Below are 16,960 nucleotides of genomic sequence, written 5' to 3'. Positions count from 1 at the left end.
CACTGCATCTATAACTTTATTATGCACATATGGCTCAGGGTAATTAGTTTGTTTCTCTTCATCATCAGCAAAGAGTTTATTATATTGAACATCGTCGTCTCCCTCCTCGTCATCCATACCATTATTTTCAAAATCATAATCTGAATATTCATCTACCTCATAACCCAAATCGTGTTCATCAAATGTATTCAGTTGAACATTGTCATTTGTAGCAGCTACCTTGTTCTTATAATACTTGACAGATGTATTTCGACCCCCTTTCATATCCTGAACAAAGGAAAACTGAGAAGATGAACTGTCATCTTCATCCTCTTCTTCGTCTTCTTCTACCCCATTGGACTCAGAGTATGTTCTTGGGTCATCGGTTTCAGTTTCGTCATGCTTGATTTCAAGTACCAGCTCATCAAATACAACTTTTTTGGTCTGGAAATTATCATGACTTTCTGCCATTGAAGTATCACTGGTATTAAACGAACCACTCTTGGATAATGAAATAGGTGGGCCTAGGCCAAGTTCATGGCCATCGTTGATATCATCATTGTCATGCGGTATATCCGGTAAATACGGACTATTTATGGATAATCCCTCGTATTGGGGAACTCTATTCTGGGAGCGTATAATCTTGGGAGGGGGTCGGGTATTTGGAGGATAGAATATATGCAAGGATGGAGATGAAGTGACTTTTCTAAACGAGGGCTTAAATGGTTGTTCTAAATCCAGCGCTTCATCAGAATAAGGAGGATCTAAAAGTTGATTCGGACTCTGTTTCTTGCTTAGTTTCTTGGACCCCCTAAATCGATGTTTTGAGTCGGTGTATTTTGGTGTACTTCCATTTATTATACTCTGTAAACTGTCATTAGCAGATGGTGTATTTGTAAGTGATTTGGAGTGGTGATGTGATGAAAACAAGTTTTTGATTGGTGTTAATAGCTTCTTGGGAGAGCTCAAACTGGATCCATTAGTGATTGAGATCGGAGGTGGCGTGTATTCAGGTATGTTTGCAATCTTGGGAGACGGTATAGGTGTAGTATTGCTGTTGTTTCTATTTAGTAATGTCTGCGGTTGCGGGTATTCTAGAGACGGACTAGGGTGTTCTATTAGATCGGAAGTGCTAGATCCGCTCTTCCTATGTGATTTGATGAAGGATCTCATGATTTAGGTTTGTTGAGAAAATACCGCTTGAGATGATGCTAGATACGGCAAAAGCAGTTGTAGATTGGACGCTTTTAAAGTTAAGACTGTAAAATATAGCAATGTGGTGGTAAAAATAAAGTTTTTGATAAGATTAAGGGGAATGGTGTATAATTTTTTTTTTTTTTGGTTGCCAGTATTATTGTTAAAAATAGAAATAGTTACGATTGCCGCTTTTTTTGTGTGTTTTGTGGAGGAAACAACAAAGTCAACGTGGCGAGGGCAGTCAGATCATGTACGAAATGAAGCAAGTGTAGTAGAAAAAAAAGATCAACTAAACAGTGGCGCTGTTACCAAGTGGCGTTGGCGTTGGCGTTGACCCGTCAAAGGGGTCATACACACAAAAAACTTGCAACCAAACAAACAAAGGAAAAAAAAAGTATTTAGTCTAGACTAATAGGTTTGTATTTGCATGAACTAGATTGTATAAACAGTGTTACTATAAAGATCTTCTGGTTTTGACAGCTTGTGCCAATACATCCAATACTTCTATAGTTGAATCCCAACCAATACAAGCATCAGTAATGGAACATCCGTATTTCAAGGCAGCCTTACCTCCTTGTTCAGCAGGTGGCACATCTTGTCTACCTTCGTTGATATTTGATTCAATCATCAACCCACAGATTGACTTGTCACCCTTGGCGATTTGTCTGGCAACCTCGGCTGCTACCTTAGGTTGATTTCTGTGATCCTTGTTGGAGTTACCATGAGAACAATCAACCATTATTCTTGGTCCTGGCTTTTCATCAGTAACTACTTTAGCCTTGAGCAATTGTTCTTGAGTTTCCTTGACAGATGCTTCATCGTAATTAGTACCCTTTTTACCACCTCTCAAAATGACAAAACAGTCTTGGTTTCCGTCAGTTCCCACAATTGCAACAACACCAGGTTTAGTGACTGAAAGGAAATGATGTGGATGGGAAGCAGCTCTCAAGGCATCAATAGCAACACCCAAAGTACCATCAGTACCGTTCTTGAAACCGACAGGGAAGGATAAACCGGAGGCCAATTCACGGTGTAATTGAGATTCGGTGGTTCTGGCACCAATGGCACCAACCGAGAATAAATCAGACAAGAATTGTGGGGAAATAGTATCCAACATCTCACCAGCAATTGGCAATTTAGAAGTCAAATCAACAAATAACTTTCGGGCGATTCTCAACCCTTTATTTATTTGGAAAGACCCATCAATTTCTGGATCGTTGATTAAACCCTTCCAGCCAACAGTAGTTCTTGGCTTTTCCAAGTATGCTCTCATAACAATCAATAATTCTCCCTTGTGTTTTTCAGATTCCTTGTATAAACGTTCGGCATAATCCAAGGCAGCAGCTGGGTCGTGAATGGAACAAGGACCAATGACAATAATTAATCTGTCGTCCTTTCCATTCAAGATATTGACAGCGTCGTCTCTCCCTTTTAAAATTGTTTTTTGTGATTCCGGAGTCAATGGGTACTCATGCTGTAACAAGTCAGGAGGGGTCAAAGGATCGTAACCACGAACTAGGTGAAAAAGTTCTGTTAGTAATTTAACTTGCAAGTTGGTGACCATGTGTGAATGAATTTAGTGCTTAAGCCGTACATTTCTTACACAAACATGGTGGAAAAATAACACATACTTCTCCAATCTTCCATACGGGTTCTGTCCCCGACGTGTTCGTTAGTGATGAACATTTTGTATATACTCTATATGTTTGATATATGAACTAGAAGAAGAAGAAGAAACTTGAAACTTCAAGAAATGAAAAATTAAAAAAAAGAAAAAGACTAACATGAAAACCGGCATGCATCGAAGATTTAGTCATAATTATTTTTTCGACCAGCAAGTTTGCAGGTTGCCAACTCTATTGTACAATACTTACAGGTTAGCCTCGAGTTAGCTAACATGTAATTCGCTTACCGTTATCAGTAACTTTATTGGGTGGATTTTTGTTATCTACTAGTTTATACTTGTTCAAACACATAAATGTAAGCTTTATCCTTGATATCATTCAAACTTTCTTCGTCACAAATAACAACTTTCTCATCGTTGAACAACACCCATTCTTCTTTACCTAAAACCTCTTTTCTAATGAACACAACATAATGTCCAGAGTGAACCGAGCCACCCTTGTGACAAATAGCCGATTGTAATTTATATCTGGGACTACCTCGTGGGCCTTGTTTTAATCGAGACAATAATTCATTCTTTTCGTCTTCAATATTAACTGCTGGTTTGTTTGTTTCTTCAATGACGCCATCGTCATCGGGGTTTGTGAACAACCATTCAGCGGCAGCATTCGCATCACCATTGTTTAAAATTAATGCCTTTCTGGCCAACTGGTGCGTGAATCCCATTGAGGTCAACATCACAATTGAATCTTCTGAAGGTTCACTACTCTTGCTAGTTTCTGGTTCAACAAATGGCGCATCGATATCAGCATCATCCATATGGCCAAAGATCCAATTCATGGCATCTTCAGCATTCTTATTACCGGTATGATACAAACCCTTAACACATCTTGACTCAGGGAACCCCATGCCCAATAATGTAGACATGGCTTCTTGATCTGGAGTAAATGTGCTAGATTTGTTCTGCTCAATGACAATTTCAGTCTCACCTTCTCCAAACTCAGGAGCTGGGAAATCTTCCAAGTTTAATTCATAGGGGATCTTAATAGGTACTTCAACCTTGACAGGAACCCAATTCTCTAACTGGATTCTCTTGACATTGACAACCAAGTGCTTTGGGTATGTTTGGAACCCGCATGCCTTGACAGCGACACTCTTGCTATGACAATGGTCGCATTCATATCCTTCAATAGCCTCATCTTCAGTATAACTTCTGAAACAATCTTCTAAAGTGACTGGTTTATAAATCTTTGTCCCATCTTCTTTAACCAGTTCAACGGTGTCTTCGACCGGGACGGATATATTGTCAACCAATTCCTCAGTCAAAGTCCCATGGGAACAATTCATGCAAATTAACTTATTAGCCAACAAAAATTTCAAATCTTGGTTTAGTTTCAACCCAAATTCACTATCTACTTTATCGAAAAAGTAAAGCAAGAATTCGAATGCATCTTGTTGCTTTTGGGTGGAAAACTCAACATGCTTATCACCAATAAGGGTTTTGAAAGCTGATGGTTTTATACCAAGTTGATAATCGTCTCCCTTAAGCGAACCTGGTTTGGAATATCTTCCACTCAATAACCCATCATAGATCTTAATCAATTGTGATTGCAAATCGTCAGCGGGGTTTACATTGTCAGGGAATTTCAACGATTTAAAGAAGTTTTGATAACTTGGCAAGGTAAACAATGCTTGAAGTACTGAATTGATATAACACGAGTTACCCAAGTTTTGAAAACCAGTTAACCCACTTCCATACACTGGAACTAACTTTGTCCCATCCTTTCCTTCTAATCTGAAATCGTAATTCAAATTCTGATCAATGTTTAACTCGACTAAACTCTTTTCTGTCTTGGTTACTTTGTTCAAGTCAATACCAAATTTAACCAACTTGTCAGCCAAATTAGGCACTTTAACCTCATCATTACATTGATAACAGTATACATCACAACTATCAGCTTCAGCCGACAAAGAACCCAACTTGATTGCCACTGGATGTTGCGAAAGTTCAAAATGGGCCAAGGCATGTCCGTTACCCTTTAATGCAGATCCGTATTGTTGTCTTCCGCAACCAAGCACACCACAATGAAGACAAATCCAAAGATTCTCGCCAAGTTCACATTCGCCACATTTGGTTAAATCCAATTGGTCACCAATCTCAAATTGTTGTACATCAATTGAATGTTCACAGGGTAAGATTTCCTGTTCCCATTGTTTGATTTCATCCTGCCTGTTGCTTGAATTGGCAGTTAGGATTTCGTCAATTAACCGATTGAATTCGGGGGATAATGATTCACGAGGGTGCAATTTATCCTCCTTGATATCGTAGACAGATATAGTAGTGTTGTAGTAATCTTCATCACTCACATCTTTAACTTCCAACTTCTGGATCTTAGGGCTGCTTCTTCCATTATGATCATAAAGCAACCTGTCTCTTTGCTCTTGAGGCTTTAACGTTTTTTTGATATTCAAATAGAGGTAGTTTCCAGTACGCAAAAAGTTCTCCTTGGTATAGTTGTGACTTGGTGTACGTGAGTAAGCACGATAGGTCTTGAGGTCGATATCCAATCCTAGGTCATTGTTTTCTGCAGTGTCAAACGAGTACATGCAGTCATCTTTGTATATCTTGGACCCAGATGGGATGGTGCTAGGGATATCTGAAGGGAGTTGGATTGTCATTGTTGCTGTTGTATGCGTATTGTTGTTGAAGTTGCCAATTTGTTTTGCCTTCAGCATAACGTAAATAAAAAACGGGAGGGTCAAATGGAAATTTTCTGTTGCAAAACTTCTGACAACCAACTCAGCCTACTTCGTCAACTTGGTTCACAACATCTAAAGGGGGATACTACATGCCATCACAATGCTATTTCATAACCATCAACAACCATTGAAAGCTCCTAATGGATACAAAACTGAAGTTTACTTTTCCAATTGGTCAGTCTATCAACGATCTCACTTTGCTATTGATATTCCCATCAAGTACTACACCCACATATTCTACGCCTTCATCCTCGTGGATCAACAGACTGGCAGATTGAAGTTCTCTGATGAATGGTGTGATTTACAAATGCCACTCAAATCAGCAACCGGCGCTCCAGTAGTGGGCAACTTGCAACAGTTATTCCTGATGAAGCTTGCAAATCGTCATTTGAAGGTGATTATGTCAATTGGTGGATGGGGAACTTGTCACTTGTTTGAAGCCGTCATGTCTGATAAACAGAAGTTGGCAAACTTTATCGACTCAGCTGTGGAGTTTGTCCATGAGTACGGGTTTGACGGAGTGGATATTGACTGGGAATACCCCAAGAACGACAAAGATGCACGAAACTATGTTGAATTATTACGAGGATTAAGACTGAAATTACCCAATCAATTCTCATTGTCCATTGCTGCCCCTGCAGGTGCTGAAAACGTCATGGTCTTGCGGATTAAAGAAATGGACCAATACTTGTCGTTTTGGAATTTGATGTGCTACGACTTTGCTGGCGAGGGTTGGAGCAAACGCACCGGGTTTCATTCAAACTTGTTTGGCAATAATGGAGACAATGAGTTGAATGCGGATAATGTGGTTGAACACTACAAGAGAATGGGAGTTGACTCGTCCAAGTTGATTCTTGGAATGCCAATGTATGGCCGGGTCTTTCATGGAGTCGCCAAGCCTGAAATAGGTCATCTGTTTTCTTCCAGTGTCAGAAAGGGTCCCGATGTAATTGATACTGAAATTGTGGATTATAAACGAATTCCACTAGACACAGAAGTGTTTGATCCTCGAAAAGTGTCGGCTTGCAACTACACGGGTAGCTCGCAACAGTTTATTGTTTATGACAATGCTCAATCAGCAAGGATTAAAGCTGGCTATACACGTTCCAAACAATTGGGTGGGGGTATGTGGTGGGATTCCTGTGGAGATTCACCAGACCCTGCTAAGTCATTGGTTATCAACTATGTTGACCAATTGGGAGGAATTGACGTATTGGATAAATCAGATAATGTAGTATCTTATCCTACCAGCAAGTATCTCAAGGATTTGTTAAAGTAAAAGGTTTATATATTGGAATATGAAAAAATAGAACAAAAAGACTTAGTATACAAAATTGGATTCTTTCAATATCCATGTAAGATACAAAAACTATTCTAACTACGCTTGTAAAAGCACTACTTATTACACTAAAGAATTGAATCCATTCTTGCAAATACACTCAAAACAGCTGCGATCAATTCCAATTGTAACTCAGAAGCTGATGACTTTTCAATCTCGTCATTGACTTCTTGTCCCAAGTTCAAACCTACTCCTAATGGGCTTTGGTTTTGTCTTAGGTTGAATGGATATTCGCTGAAGTCATTAAGTAACTCATCAGCCCTGGCAAATGCTTGGTCTCTCTTATCGTAATTCAAAGACAATAACACATTTTCCAACACATTAGCAGCATATGCCCCACATACCAAGGAAATTGATCTCAAGTATCTGTATGAAGTATCCTTAGGGAATTGGTCGTTGGCAACAGCATCTAAATCAACGGATCTTTGTACCAACAAGTTCAAAATTCTATTTTTGATAAATTCCTTGGATAACTTATCAGCAACTGGATGGGTGGCCATGTCAAACAAAAAGAAGTTTTTACGTTCAGTTCTGAGAATCCCCTTGTCTACAAGGCCCTTGGCTAATCTCTCTCTAACTTGTTTCAATTGATAGTTGATCTTCATTAAGTTCCAAGTTTCACCACTTAACAAATCAATCCAGTTAGTAACCGACAAATTGGATTCGTCTCCCTTCATTATTTTCAAGGCTTCGTCAAGCAAAACTTCACCGGTGGGCTCACTGTCAATGACTTCAACCAAACGGTCGCTCAATTCAAACCTACGTCTAGCTGGATCGTTAACCAAAGTAATCTTATTACGGAAAGCCAATTCCAATAAAATACAACCCCTTAAAGTGTATGAGATATTGTCATTCCAAAACGACAAGTATCCTTCCTTATCCTTTAAGCCAATCAACAATACTTCTTCCATCAAGGTCAAAAGAGGTATTTTTAAATTGGTATCGCGATCTTCTATATCACGGGAATCGTAGCCAATTTTGTGGTGATTTTCCGAGGAGGCAGGGCCCACACCGGAATTAGCAGTTCTATCTTCATCAAACGAGTCTGATGTTCTTGGTTTTGGAGTGGATGACTTACCAGCTCCACGACGTCTCTGCAAACCTGATGATGACATTATTCTGTAGCTGTTGTAGGTGTTGTAGGTGCGTGTGGTTACGTGTTGTTATCTGTCAAACAAAAAAAAAGGGAATGAAAGATCGAGATATGATTATGCTTTCGACTGGGGCAATTGGTGGTGGTAGAAATCAGGATTGGTCTAATTAAGATGGATACACGCTATCTATTATATTATTTCCGTTCCTCCAGTGCAAGTTCTTTCAGAGTATTTCCTTTTGGGAGTCGAAACTACGTTACTTTTTAATTGGGTGTTTGCTGTGATTTCCAACAATCAATTTTTTTCCCGTGGTCGTTTTTTTTTCTTTGTCGATTTAAATGTGTGTGTCATTTTTGAGTGTGTCGCGACACAAACGTGAGACATTGCTTTTTTGTGTACTAAACATGCTAAGGTTTACAGTAATTACACGAGAACCCAGCTTAAAATAATTGCTAAAAACATAAACATCGCCATCAGCAATATTGATTATATCATTGACACAATCACGTGATCGGGCAATTACATCATTTTTCAGGAACACATTCCAATTGTACCCAAAGGATCACTCCTGTTTTATTACCCGTGCTGCAGTTTGTCTATCCCCAGATCAGGCAATCTTCATTTGTTGCTAGCTCAACAACCATCAATCAATCATAATTACGATTATAATTTGGATAGATGGATCATATTCAGCGCAGCATGACAGATAAAGTGGAAGAACAGGAAGCGTCTCGATATCCTGGCTTTACTAACAACAGCGATGAAGAGGATGACCGTGACGAACAGCAACAACAGGAAGATCAGGAGAATCAACAATTACAACCAACCAAGTCCAACAGGGAAACAAATAAATTGGATTTCGTCTCATTTCCAACTATTCCTGATCCTGAGCTAGTTGACAAATCATTATTGTCGGGAATCTTAACCAAAACATTAAGAAAAGTTACAAATGCATCCAACTTGGTTCTGAGTTACCATGCAAATAAGTCACCAGGTTATGCCGAACATTTGAACCCATCTACTCCACCAAGAGAACACAATTCTCAGCAAGAATTACTTCCATCACTAGACCCTAAAAAAGATACACTACCTAAGCCTAAGGATGTATCATTATACCTAACGTCGTCACAAAACCTGACGTTGCCACCCCTGCTCCCAACATCAAAAATACAATCCCCAGCATCTGAAATAAAAAGCTTTATACAACCACCACCACCGCCAGCAGCAGCAGCACCACCACCAGCACCATCACTACCACTACCACCTATAGACAGCTTGACTAAAGATAAATCATCATTGGATAAACTTGTCAATTCAACTACAATTCCATCACGATACAACTCAGCAACTCCTCCTATGTCAACCACAGCCAGTGATGTTGAATCAGACACAACAACAGCACGTCGCATACAACCATCAGGTGCCTTGAGTAGTGCAATCCGTCCTAACCATTTAATTGATGATACTCCCCGCGTCACATCAGATAATAAAACACTTCGGATTTCAACCATACATCACCCTCGTCTACAAACTATTAATAACAGCACCACTAGTTCAGTAATTAATGTTAATGCATTGGCCGGAGAGGGAGATGCCACTGCAAGTATAAACGATAAAGTCGCATCTGCGGAGGTTGCAGGAATTACATCTGCTACAGCTTCTATTAATGAACTAACAGCAACTACCAGTGCTGCCAGAAAGGATTCAATATCTGCCGAACTACCACCAGTATTTCAAACTAAGCTGGCCCCAAATTTCAATAACTTACCTAATGACATTGAGTTCTCAGATGATTCCGCGTCAGATAATGAAAGTTCCCACTCCATATTGTCACATATTACGTCATCAGAAACTCCATCAGGACTGAACTTGAATCTAGGCTCCAGATCTAGTCATTTACCGTATGATTTGACCTCCTTGTACAGTGAATCGATAGCAAAGTCATCGCCCATCAAGGCAGAACGTAAAAATATCACTTCCCTGGGAACCATTGGGAGATCTCCTACAATTTCATCATTCCATGCCCTTCAAAACATGGACAGACAAGCAAAACAGGCGAATGTTAATTTGTCTTCGGTTTTAATAGACAATGCCAGATCATTGCTTAATACCAATATAGGAGCAGTAGCATCTTCAGCATCATCAATAGTGACCTCAAGATCTCCAGCCAAGAAGAAAAAGAAGAAACCCAAGAAACCGTCAGATAATCCCTTGAAAAGTGGAGGTATACCCAAGAAATACTGGATGAATGATGCATTTGTGTCTGATTGTCTCAATTGTCTCCGTCCATTTACTGCATTTAGAAGAAAGCATCATTGTCGATTCTGTGGGCAGATTTTTTGCTCTGATTGTTGTTTATTCATATCTTACAACCAACACAAAGACGAAAGAAATAATAATTCAAGGACGCGAAAGAGACCATATAATGATAAGTTGCGTGTCTGCAAGCCATGTTATGATGATGTTATTATTTACCTAAGTGATGATTCTTCAACTTCTGAAAGTGAGGATGAAAAGGATGAAGAAGCAATACTTGACGAAGATCTGATTTCAGAAAAGAAGAACGAAGACGAATTTTTGGTCCCCAACCATCCACTTTCGCGGTTAAGATCATTGTCTACTACTTCATACCGTGAGAGCATTAATGAATCCTCTTCAAATAAGGGCGTGCAAACTCCCAATATAACTTTGGATAACAATCACAGTCCAACTTCTGCAACCAGAAACTACAATAATAGCACCACTCATAGCCAATACGTCTATCCTGATGAATCGATTAAAGTACATCCAAAGCAGGCACCTCGGATGGCTATCCCAACCACAAGAACCGGAGAATCTGTAGAAATCCCACTACTAAGAAGCTCATATACCAGTTCTAACATGCACGCATCACCTGGGTATGGTTCAAGCTTTAAAGTAAGTGCATTAACTCCAGGAATTCATCATCTGCATTATCCTCAACAAAAATCACCAACTCACTCGCATAGTCATACTCTGTCGACCCAAGAAGGTGCCGCCGGAGGCAAAAGTTGGAGAAAAAATTATCAGCACTTGTCGCCGAATTTGGCACATGCAGAATTAATTACTAGTAGAAGTTTGGATAATATTAGTGGTGCTTATACCAATTTTATTGGTCGTAAATCGTCGTTTCAGAAATTCAGAGTACAGTCTGGTTCGGATAAAGATTTGGTTAGACATATCTCGCGAAGAGAGGCATCGGCAGAACCGGGTGATTTGCCAATTCCCACCAGTCATTTTGATACTGATGTTGTACCTCGTGACGATGAAGGGTATTCTGAAGATGATGAAGACGAAGAAATTGAACGAGAGAATGAAGATGAAGATGAAGAAGACGAGGATGAACGAGCCATGTCGCTTTATGCTGCGTTGAATTACCCGGGACATGGAGGATATCCTTCAACGCCAATGAGCCATAAACCACCAATTCTTCCTAATAACCTTAATGTGGCCGTACCTACTTTGGGTGAATTTCCGTCTATGATGGTGGGATATCCCAGACATAAATTGTTTATGCCACCGGCAAACACATCCAATCAGAAAACACCATTCAGTGGGAATACAACAACTAGCACGACTAATCAAACACATGGCCCTACTGTTGCATTTGTGGAAGACGAATACCCGAAAAAGGACAGTTACAGATCTCGTGAACGAGCCCATGCATCCCTTCAACGTATCCGATCTAGACGACAAAGTAGAGCAACGAGAAATGTCCTGATTTTGACTCAAAATAGTTTGCGATTACCCAGTGTAGAAGTATCTCCCAGGAGTCATACAATGGTAACTACATCATCCTCGCCACCAATATCCTATACAAATAGTCCAGCCATGCCAAACAACAATATTCTGACTCGTAGTCTAGTAAATGAAGCTTCAGATATGATTAGTTCATCGTCAATGTTGGATAGTGAGTTGTCTCCACTTGGACCAAGAATATCATCAGTAAGCACGGGCCAGATCGAACCATTGGATTATTTATCGGTAGATGAACATCTGGATGCAGTAGGCGAGACTATTCCTAAAGTTGATCATGAAAAGGTGTATAAGGATCATCTTAACGTTATACTCCGACAATCATTACTTGACTGTGATATTAAAGAAAACGTTGATCGTTGGGTCTCTGTTCTTCAATCTCTGTTGGATTATATCAACCTGATTAAGTTGACTGATACCCTTGATATACGTCAGTACGTGAAAATCAAGAAAGTTTTAGGTGGAAAGATTGAAGATACTCATGTCATTGATGGAATGTTTATGACAAAGAATGTCGACTCGAAACGCATGTCATCCGAGATTAAGAATCCTCGTATCGCTTTGCTTATGTTCCCGGTGGAATATCTCAAACAGAAACAACAATTTATAAGTTTACGAATCATCCATGCGCAACAATCAGTATACATAACCAACTTGGTATCGCGATTGGTGTCACTTGAACCGGATATTATTGTAGTGGGTGATTCGGTTTGTGGATTGGCACATCAATTATTGGAAGAAGCAGGAATCACCGTGATGTCTAATGTGAAACCACAAGTAATTGAGAGAATTTCAAGATATACTAAGGCGGACATTTTCCAATCAGTTAATGATTTGTTTTTCAAAAAGGGAAAATTGGGCCACTGTGATCAGTTCACCATTAAGAGGTTTAAATATGGCAACATGGTTAAGACCTATGCTTGTTTCTTGGGCTGTGGAATTCCTCTGGGTTTCACCATTTCGTTAAGAGGTGGTGATGAGGACTTGTTGAATAGTGTGAAGTATGCTGCTGAGACATTATTGCCAGGCTACCTTAATTCTCGATTTGAAAAGAGTTTGTTCGATAATTTGTTGATTACTTACAAGGATGGTATTACTAATGGATGTCTTAATCGTATAAATGATATGTTGTTGGAGATTGATGATGAGAATAACAAGGAAGAAGAATCAAAGAGTTTGGAATTTAGTTTGGATAGTACTGAAGTTGTCAACTATGTGAAGTTGTTTAATGAAAGGAAACTATCATTGTCACCTTCTATTATTTATTCACTTCCCACACCATTGGTCAATGTGATTGAAACATACCATAATTACCACGATTATTACATAAAAAACAAACTTATTCAATCAATTGACTCAGCTGAAGATATTCAAGATGTCTGGTTGTCTGACTTGAGACTAAGCATTGATATGGAAACATTACCTCACAAGGAAGATATCCTTTCAATATTGAAATACGCCAGCGATTGCCATTTGAAAGCAAAGATGATGGAGTATCATCATCGTGCCAGAATATGGTTTAATTGCATGAGGTATTCATGTTATCAACTCTACCCGATATTCCATAAAAACATACATGTTTTGCATTCCACAGTATCAATTAAACATGCAACTCCATGTGCTGGACCTGGTATAGTTGTGGTTGATTACTATACTGATAATGATAAATGTTTGGGTATGTTCCTTGATCAAGTATGGCTGGAAAGTGCCAACTCATGTAATGAATGTGGTGAGAGCCTCCTTAACCACTACAAGACTTATGTTCATGGAAATGCCAAGATTGATTTAATCTTGGAACGATTTGATCATTTGGTTCAAGGAGATAATTATCAAGGTAAAGATCGTCGAGTTATGTGGAGTTATTGCCGCATTTGTAATTATGCTACCCCGATTGTGGCAATGAGCGATGAAACCTATTATTTGTCGATTGGGAAGTTCTTTGAGTTGAACTTTTACGGTACTGGTGTTGGTGTAGGGGATGCAACTTCTGGTTGTGATCACGAATACTTTCAGAATTACGTTAAGTGTTTTGCATACAATGAATTGGTTATCAGAATGGAGTATTCAAATATTGATAATTATGAGATCATGGTTCCTAAGAAAAGGTTGGAATTCATTCCTGACATTGATGTCAAATTGAAATTGAATGCATATAACTCGATTAATAGTAAATCAAAGAAGTTCTTTGAGTCGATATCCACAAGATTGAACAGAGTGAAATTGGATACTTTTGATAAAGCAGAAGACGGAACCAAGAAGCTTGAACAAATGAAGGAGGAATTAGGACAGCATATTGAAACAATCAATGAAAAGTTTGAAAAGATTTATCTGTCAACTCCAGTGACTAATTATCTTGGTTTGAATGTTGTATTACAGGATTTACAAAAATTAGGTGGATTTTGGGATAATGAGTTTAATGAATTTGAAAAGAAATATTTGCCTAGTGAAAATGAAATTACCAGAATTACACAATTTCATTTGAGAAATTTCTTGATGGATAAGTACGATGAGGGTCCTAAAGAAGAAGTTGAAGAACTGTCTAAGAAGCAAGAAAAGAATGAGAAGAAAGATGAAGAAGAAAATAAAAATAACCAATCGGAAGATAATGTTGAACAAAGGGACTCGCAGGAGCATTCAGAGAATATAAATGAGGAAACAAAGGGCCAACAAATACAGCAAGAAGTCGTAGCAAGGTCTGAATCTGAAATTGGGATTGAAACTGAACAAATAGAGAATGAACAACAGGTTGATAGTGACAATGAAACGGATACTGAACAGCAGATTAATACTAAGCCAAGGCGAGTCAGTGAAGATCACCAAAGTTCAATCCCCGAGCGTCCCAGTATTTCTCCCAAACCTCGTAGTACTAGTGATTCAATGTTTGATTCAAAAATGTTTCCTACTCCAAGGTCCTTATATCATCTGACCTCAAACATTTCTGAAAGGATAAATAAATGGGAACAAGCAAATAATGGTCCTACTTCAATATCTAGTTCGGAAATACCTGTATTGCAAAACCGAGGATCAAGTGGCTCATTGTCTTCAATTAATATTATTCCTTCCCAGAATAAAGTACATCATTTAGCTAATTATTTTGATAAGATGTACTATGATCAAATTTCGCTTGAATTTTCTAAACACAGAGAACGTGAATTAAAGAGGAAACCAAAAGTCAAGGCACAGCCTATTTTTGAAAGCAAGCCAATTGTTGAGATTTATAATAAAATTGAAGATGTTGTTGGTGATGATAATAAGAAGGGTGATGTTCTGAAGGTTAACGTAGAGGTAAAGGCATCTGATAGTCAGGATAAGGAACTGAAAAAGGAAGAAATTACTGATCAAAGTCAACCACTACAGAGTCAAGTCCAACAACAACAACAACAACAACAACAACAACCAGCTCTAGAAATGCCCGAAAAGCAATCATTATTGAAATCGTTAACTAATTTCTGGGCAGATAGATCTGCTACATTATGGGATCCGTTGGCATATCCCTTGGAAGAACACGAGCATACATTTGCTGACTCTGATGTTATTGTAAGAGAAGATGAGCCAAGTTCGCTTGTAGCATTTTGTTTATCGCTGAATGATTACAAACAGAAAATCCAGACCGCAATGGAGTTGAATGATATGGCTATGGCCGGTGTAGTTCTGGAAATGACTACCAGTTCTAGACAGGGTACACCTAATGACAGTGAGAATGATCCAGAAAAACATGAGATTGAGAATAATGAAATTAATAATGCTAATAAGAAGAAAAAGATGGCACAATTTGCAAAGATTGAAAAGAAATTTAAAAAGAGTAAAGCTGAATCCACAAAGACCAATTTAATTGAGACCATTTTGACAAAGAAGAAAACCAATCATTTAAAATATCAGTTTATTGATGGAAACACTAATCTTTCATGTAAAATTTTCTACAGTGAGCAATTTGAAGCACTACGGAAAGCATGTGGAGCCAATGACAATTTCATTCAAAGTTTGAGTAGGTGTGTTAAATGGCAATCCAGTGGTGGTAAGAGTGGATCTAATTTCTTAAAGACTCTAGACAATAGATATATTGTGAAGGAATTATCAAAATCAGAATTAGATTCGTTTGTTTCCATTGCTCCGTTTTATTTCAAGTATATTAGTCAATCCATGTTTAATACCTTGACTACTGCAATTGCGAAAATCTTTGGATTCTACCAAGTTGAAATTAAGAACAATAATACTGGTAAAACTTTCAAAATGGATTTTTTGATTATGGAGAATTTATTTTACAATCATAAAACCACGAGAATCTTTGATTTGAAGGGATCCATGAGAAACCGTCATGTACAGCAAACAGGTAAGGAAAATGAAGTTTTATTAGATGAGAATATGATTGAGTTTATATATGAATCGCCGGTATTTGTCAAGGAACAACTGAAGAAGCTTTTGAGAGGTTGTTTGTTCAACGATACCAGTTTCTTATCCGCTATGGATGTTATGGACTATAGTTTGGTTATTGGTATTGATGACCAATCCAAGAAGTTATACATTGGGATAATTGATTGGTTAAGAACATTTACTTGGGATAAGAAGGTTGAAAATTGGGTCAAGGGAAGTAATCTCATTGGAGGTAATAAGAAAGGTAAGAACCCAACAATTATTACGCCTAAGCAATATAGAACTAGATTTAGAGAAGCTATGGAGCGGTATATTTTGGAGGTTCCTGACATTTGGTATGAAGGATCAAAGTAATGACAACGGTGCCATTTTCTATGTTATACCATAAAAAATTATTTTGGGGGAAGAGATTAATAAATATTTATTTGTGTACGTGTAATTTTTCAGATTTTTCTTAACAATACAGACTGTAGTCATGGCAAAAGTGCGTACCTTGCCTCTCGATGGCAGTAATAATCCTAACGTCAAAGCGCCTAATTATGCAGCATGTTTAGAGTTGACTTGTTACATTAACGTTTACTATTTACCAAAATAGGAGGGGGTGTGAATAGGGGTAATCATAGTGCAGGGGATTAAAAGATAGCGCGGGGGGGCGCTGTAAAAAAAACAATGAAAAAGTCGTAATCGGTGCATTGTTTGTGCGCATATTTGGTTTATTGTTTGAATCAATTTAAGTAGTGGAGCCGTGGCAGCGTGGCGTGTATTTTTCAAAAGCTTATTCTTGATAAAATTTCAGGCAGTCATTAGGGGAGTAGCAGCAATC

The 16,960-nt window shown here is 38.5% G+C and overlaps 5 protein-coding genes across 5 annotated transcripts; 2 read left to right on the top strand and 3 right to left on the bottom strand. All coding sequences in view use genetic code 12, as the record gives it.

Moving 5' to 3' along the window:
* Positions 1-1,527: 1,527 nt before the first annotated feature.
* Positions 1,528-5,506, bottom strand: SPAPADRAFT_66248 (ubiquitin-specific protease; the record flags this gene model as incomplete). Its single annotated transcript, XM_007374719.1, has 2 exons — positions 1,528-2,691; positions 2,808-5,506. The coding sequence occupies one exon, from the start codon at positions 5,476-5,478 to the stop codon at positions 3,133-3,135; it is 2,346 nt and encodes a 781-aa protein (XP_007374781.1).
* On the bottom strand, positions 1,631-2,862 carry ARO3 (3-deoxy-7-phosphoheptulonate synthase; the record flags this gene model as incomplete). The annotated part of the gene is made up of 2 exons (XM_007374720.1): positions 1,631-2,691; positions 2,808-2,862. The coding sequence occupies 2 exons, from the start codon at positions 2,860-2,862 to the stop codon at positions 1,631-1,633; spliced, it is 1,116 nt and encodes a 371-aa protein (XP_007374782.1).
* Positions 5,507-5,596: 90 nt separating the features above from the next.
* Positions 5,597-8,269, top strand: CHT4 (putative chitinase; the record flags this gene model as incomplete). The annotated part of the gene is made up of 1 exon (XM_007374717.1): positions 5,597-8,269. The coding sequence occupies one exon, from the start codon at positions 5,660-5,662 to the stop codon at positions 6,836-6,838; it is 1,179 nt and encodes a 392-aa protein (XP_007374779.1).
* Positions 6,967-8,013, bottom strand: SPAPADRAFT_50163 (uncharacterized protein; the record flags this gene model as incomplete). The annotated part of the gene is made up of 1 exon (XM_007374718.1): positions 6,967-8,013. One exon carries the CDS (start codon positions 8,011-8,013, stop codon positions 6,967-6,969), a length of 1,047 nt encoding a protein of 348 aa, XP_007374780.1.
* A 422-nt stretch (positions 8,270-8,691) lies between the features above and the next one.
* FAB1 (1-phosphatidylinositol-3-phosphate 5-kinase) lies at positions 8,692-16,491 on the top strand (the record flags this gene model as incomplete). Its single annotated transcript, XM_007374716.1, has 1 exon — positions 8,692-16,491. The coding sequence occupies one exon, from the start codon at positions 8,692-8,694 to the stop codon at positions 16,489-16,491; it is 7,800 nt and encodes a 2,599-aa protein (XP_007374778.1).
* Positions 16,492-16,960: the final 469 nt, after the last annotated feature.

Source organism: Spathaspora passalidarum, assembly GCF_000223485.1.
Source record: "Spathaspora passalidarum NRRL Y-27907 unplaced genomic scaffold SPAPAscaffold_3, whole genome shotgun sequence".
Taxonomy (NCBI): domain Eukaryota; kingdom Fungi; phylum Ascomycota; class Pichiomycetes; order Serinales; family Debaryomycetaceae; genus Spathaspora; species Spathaspora passalidarum.
The sequence above is the reverse complement of the archived record's forward strand: the minus strand, read 5'-3'. Positions and strand labels throughout refer to the sequence as shown.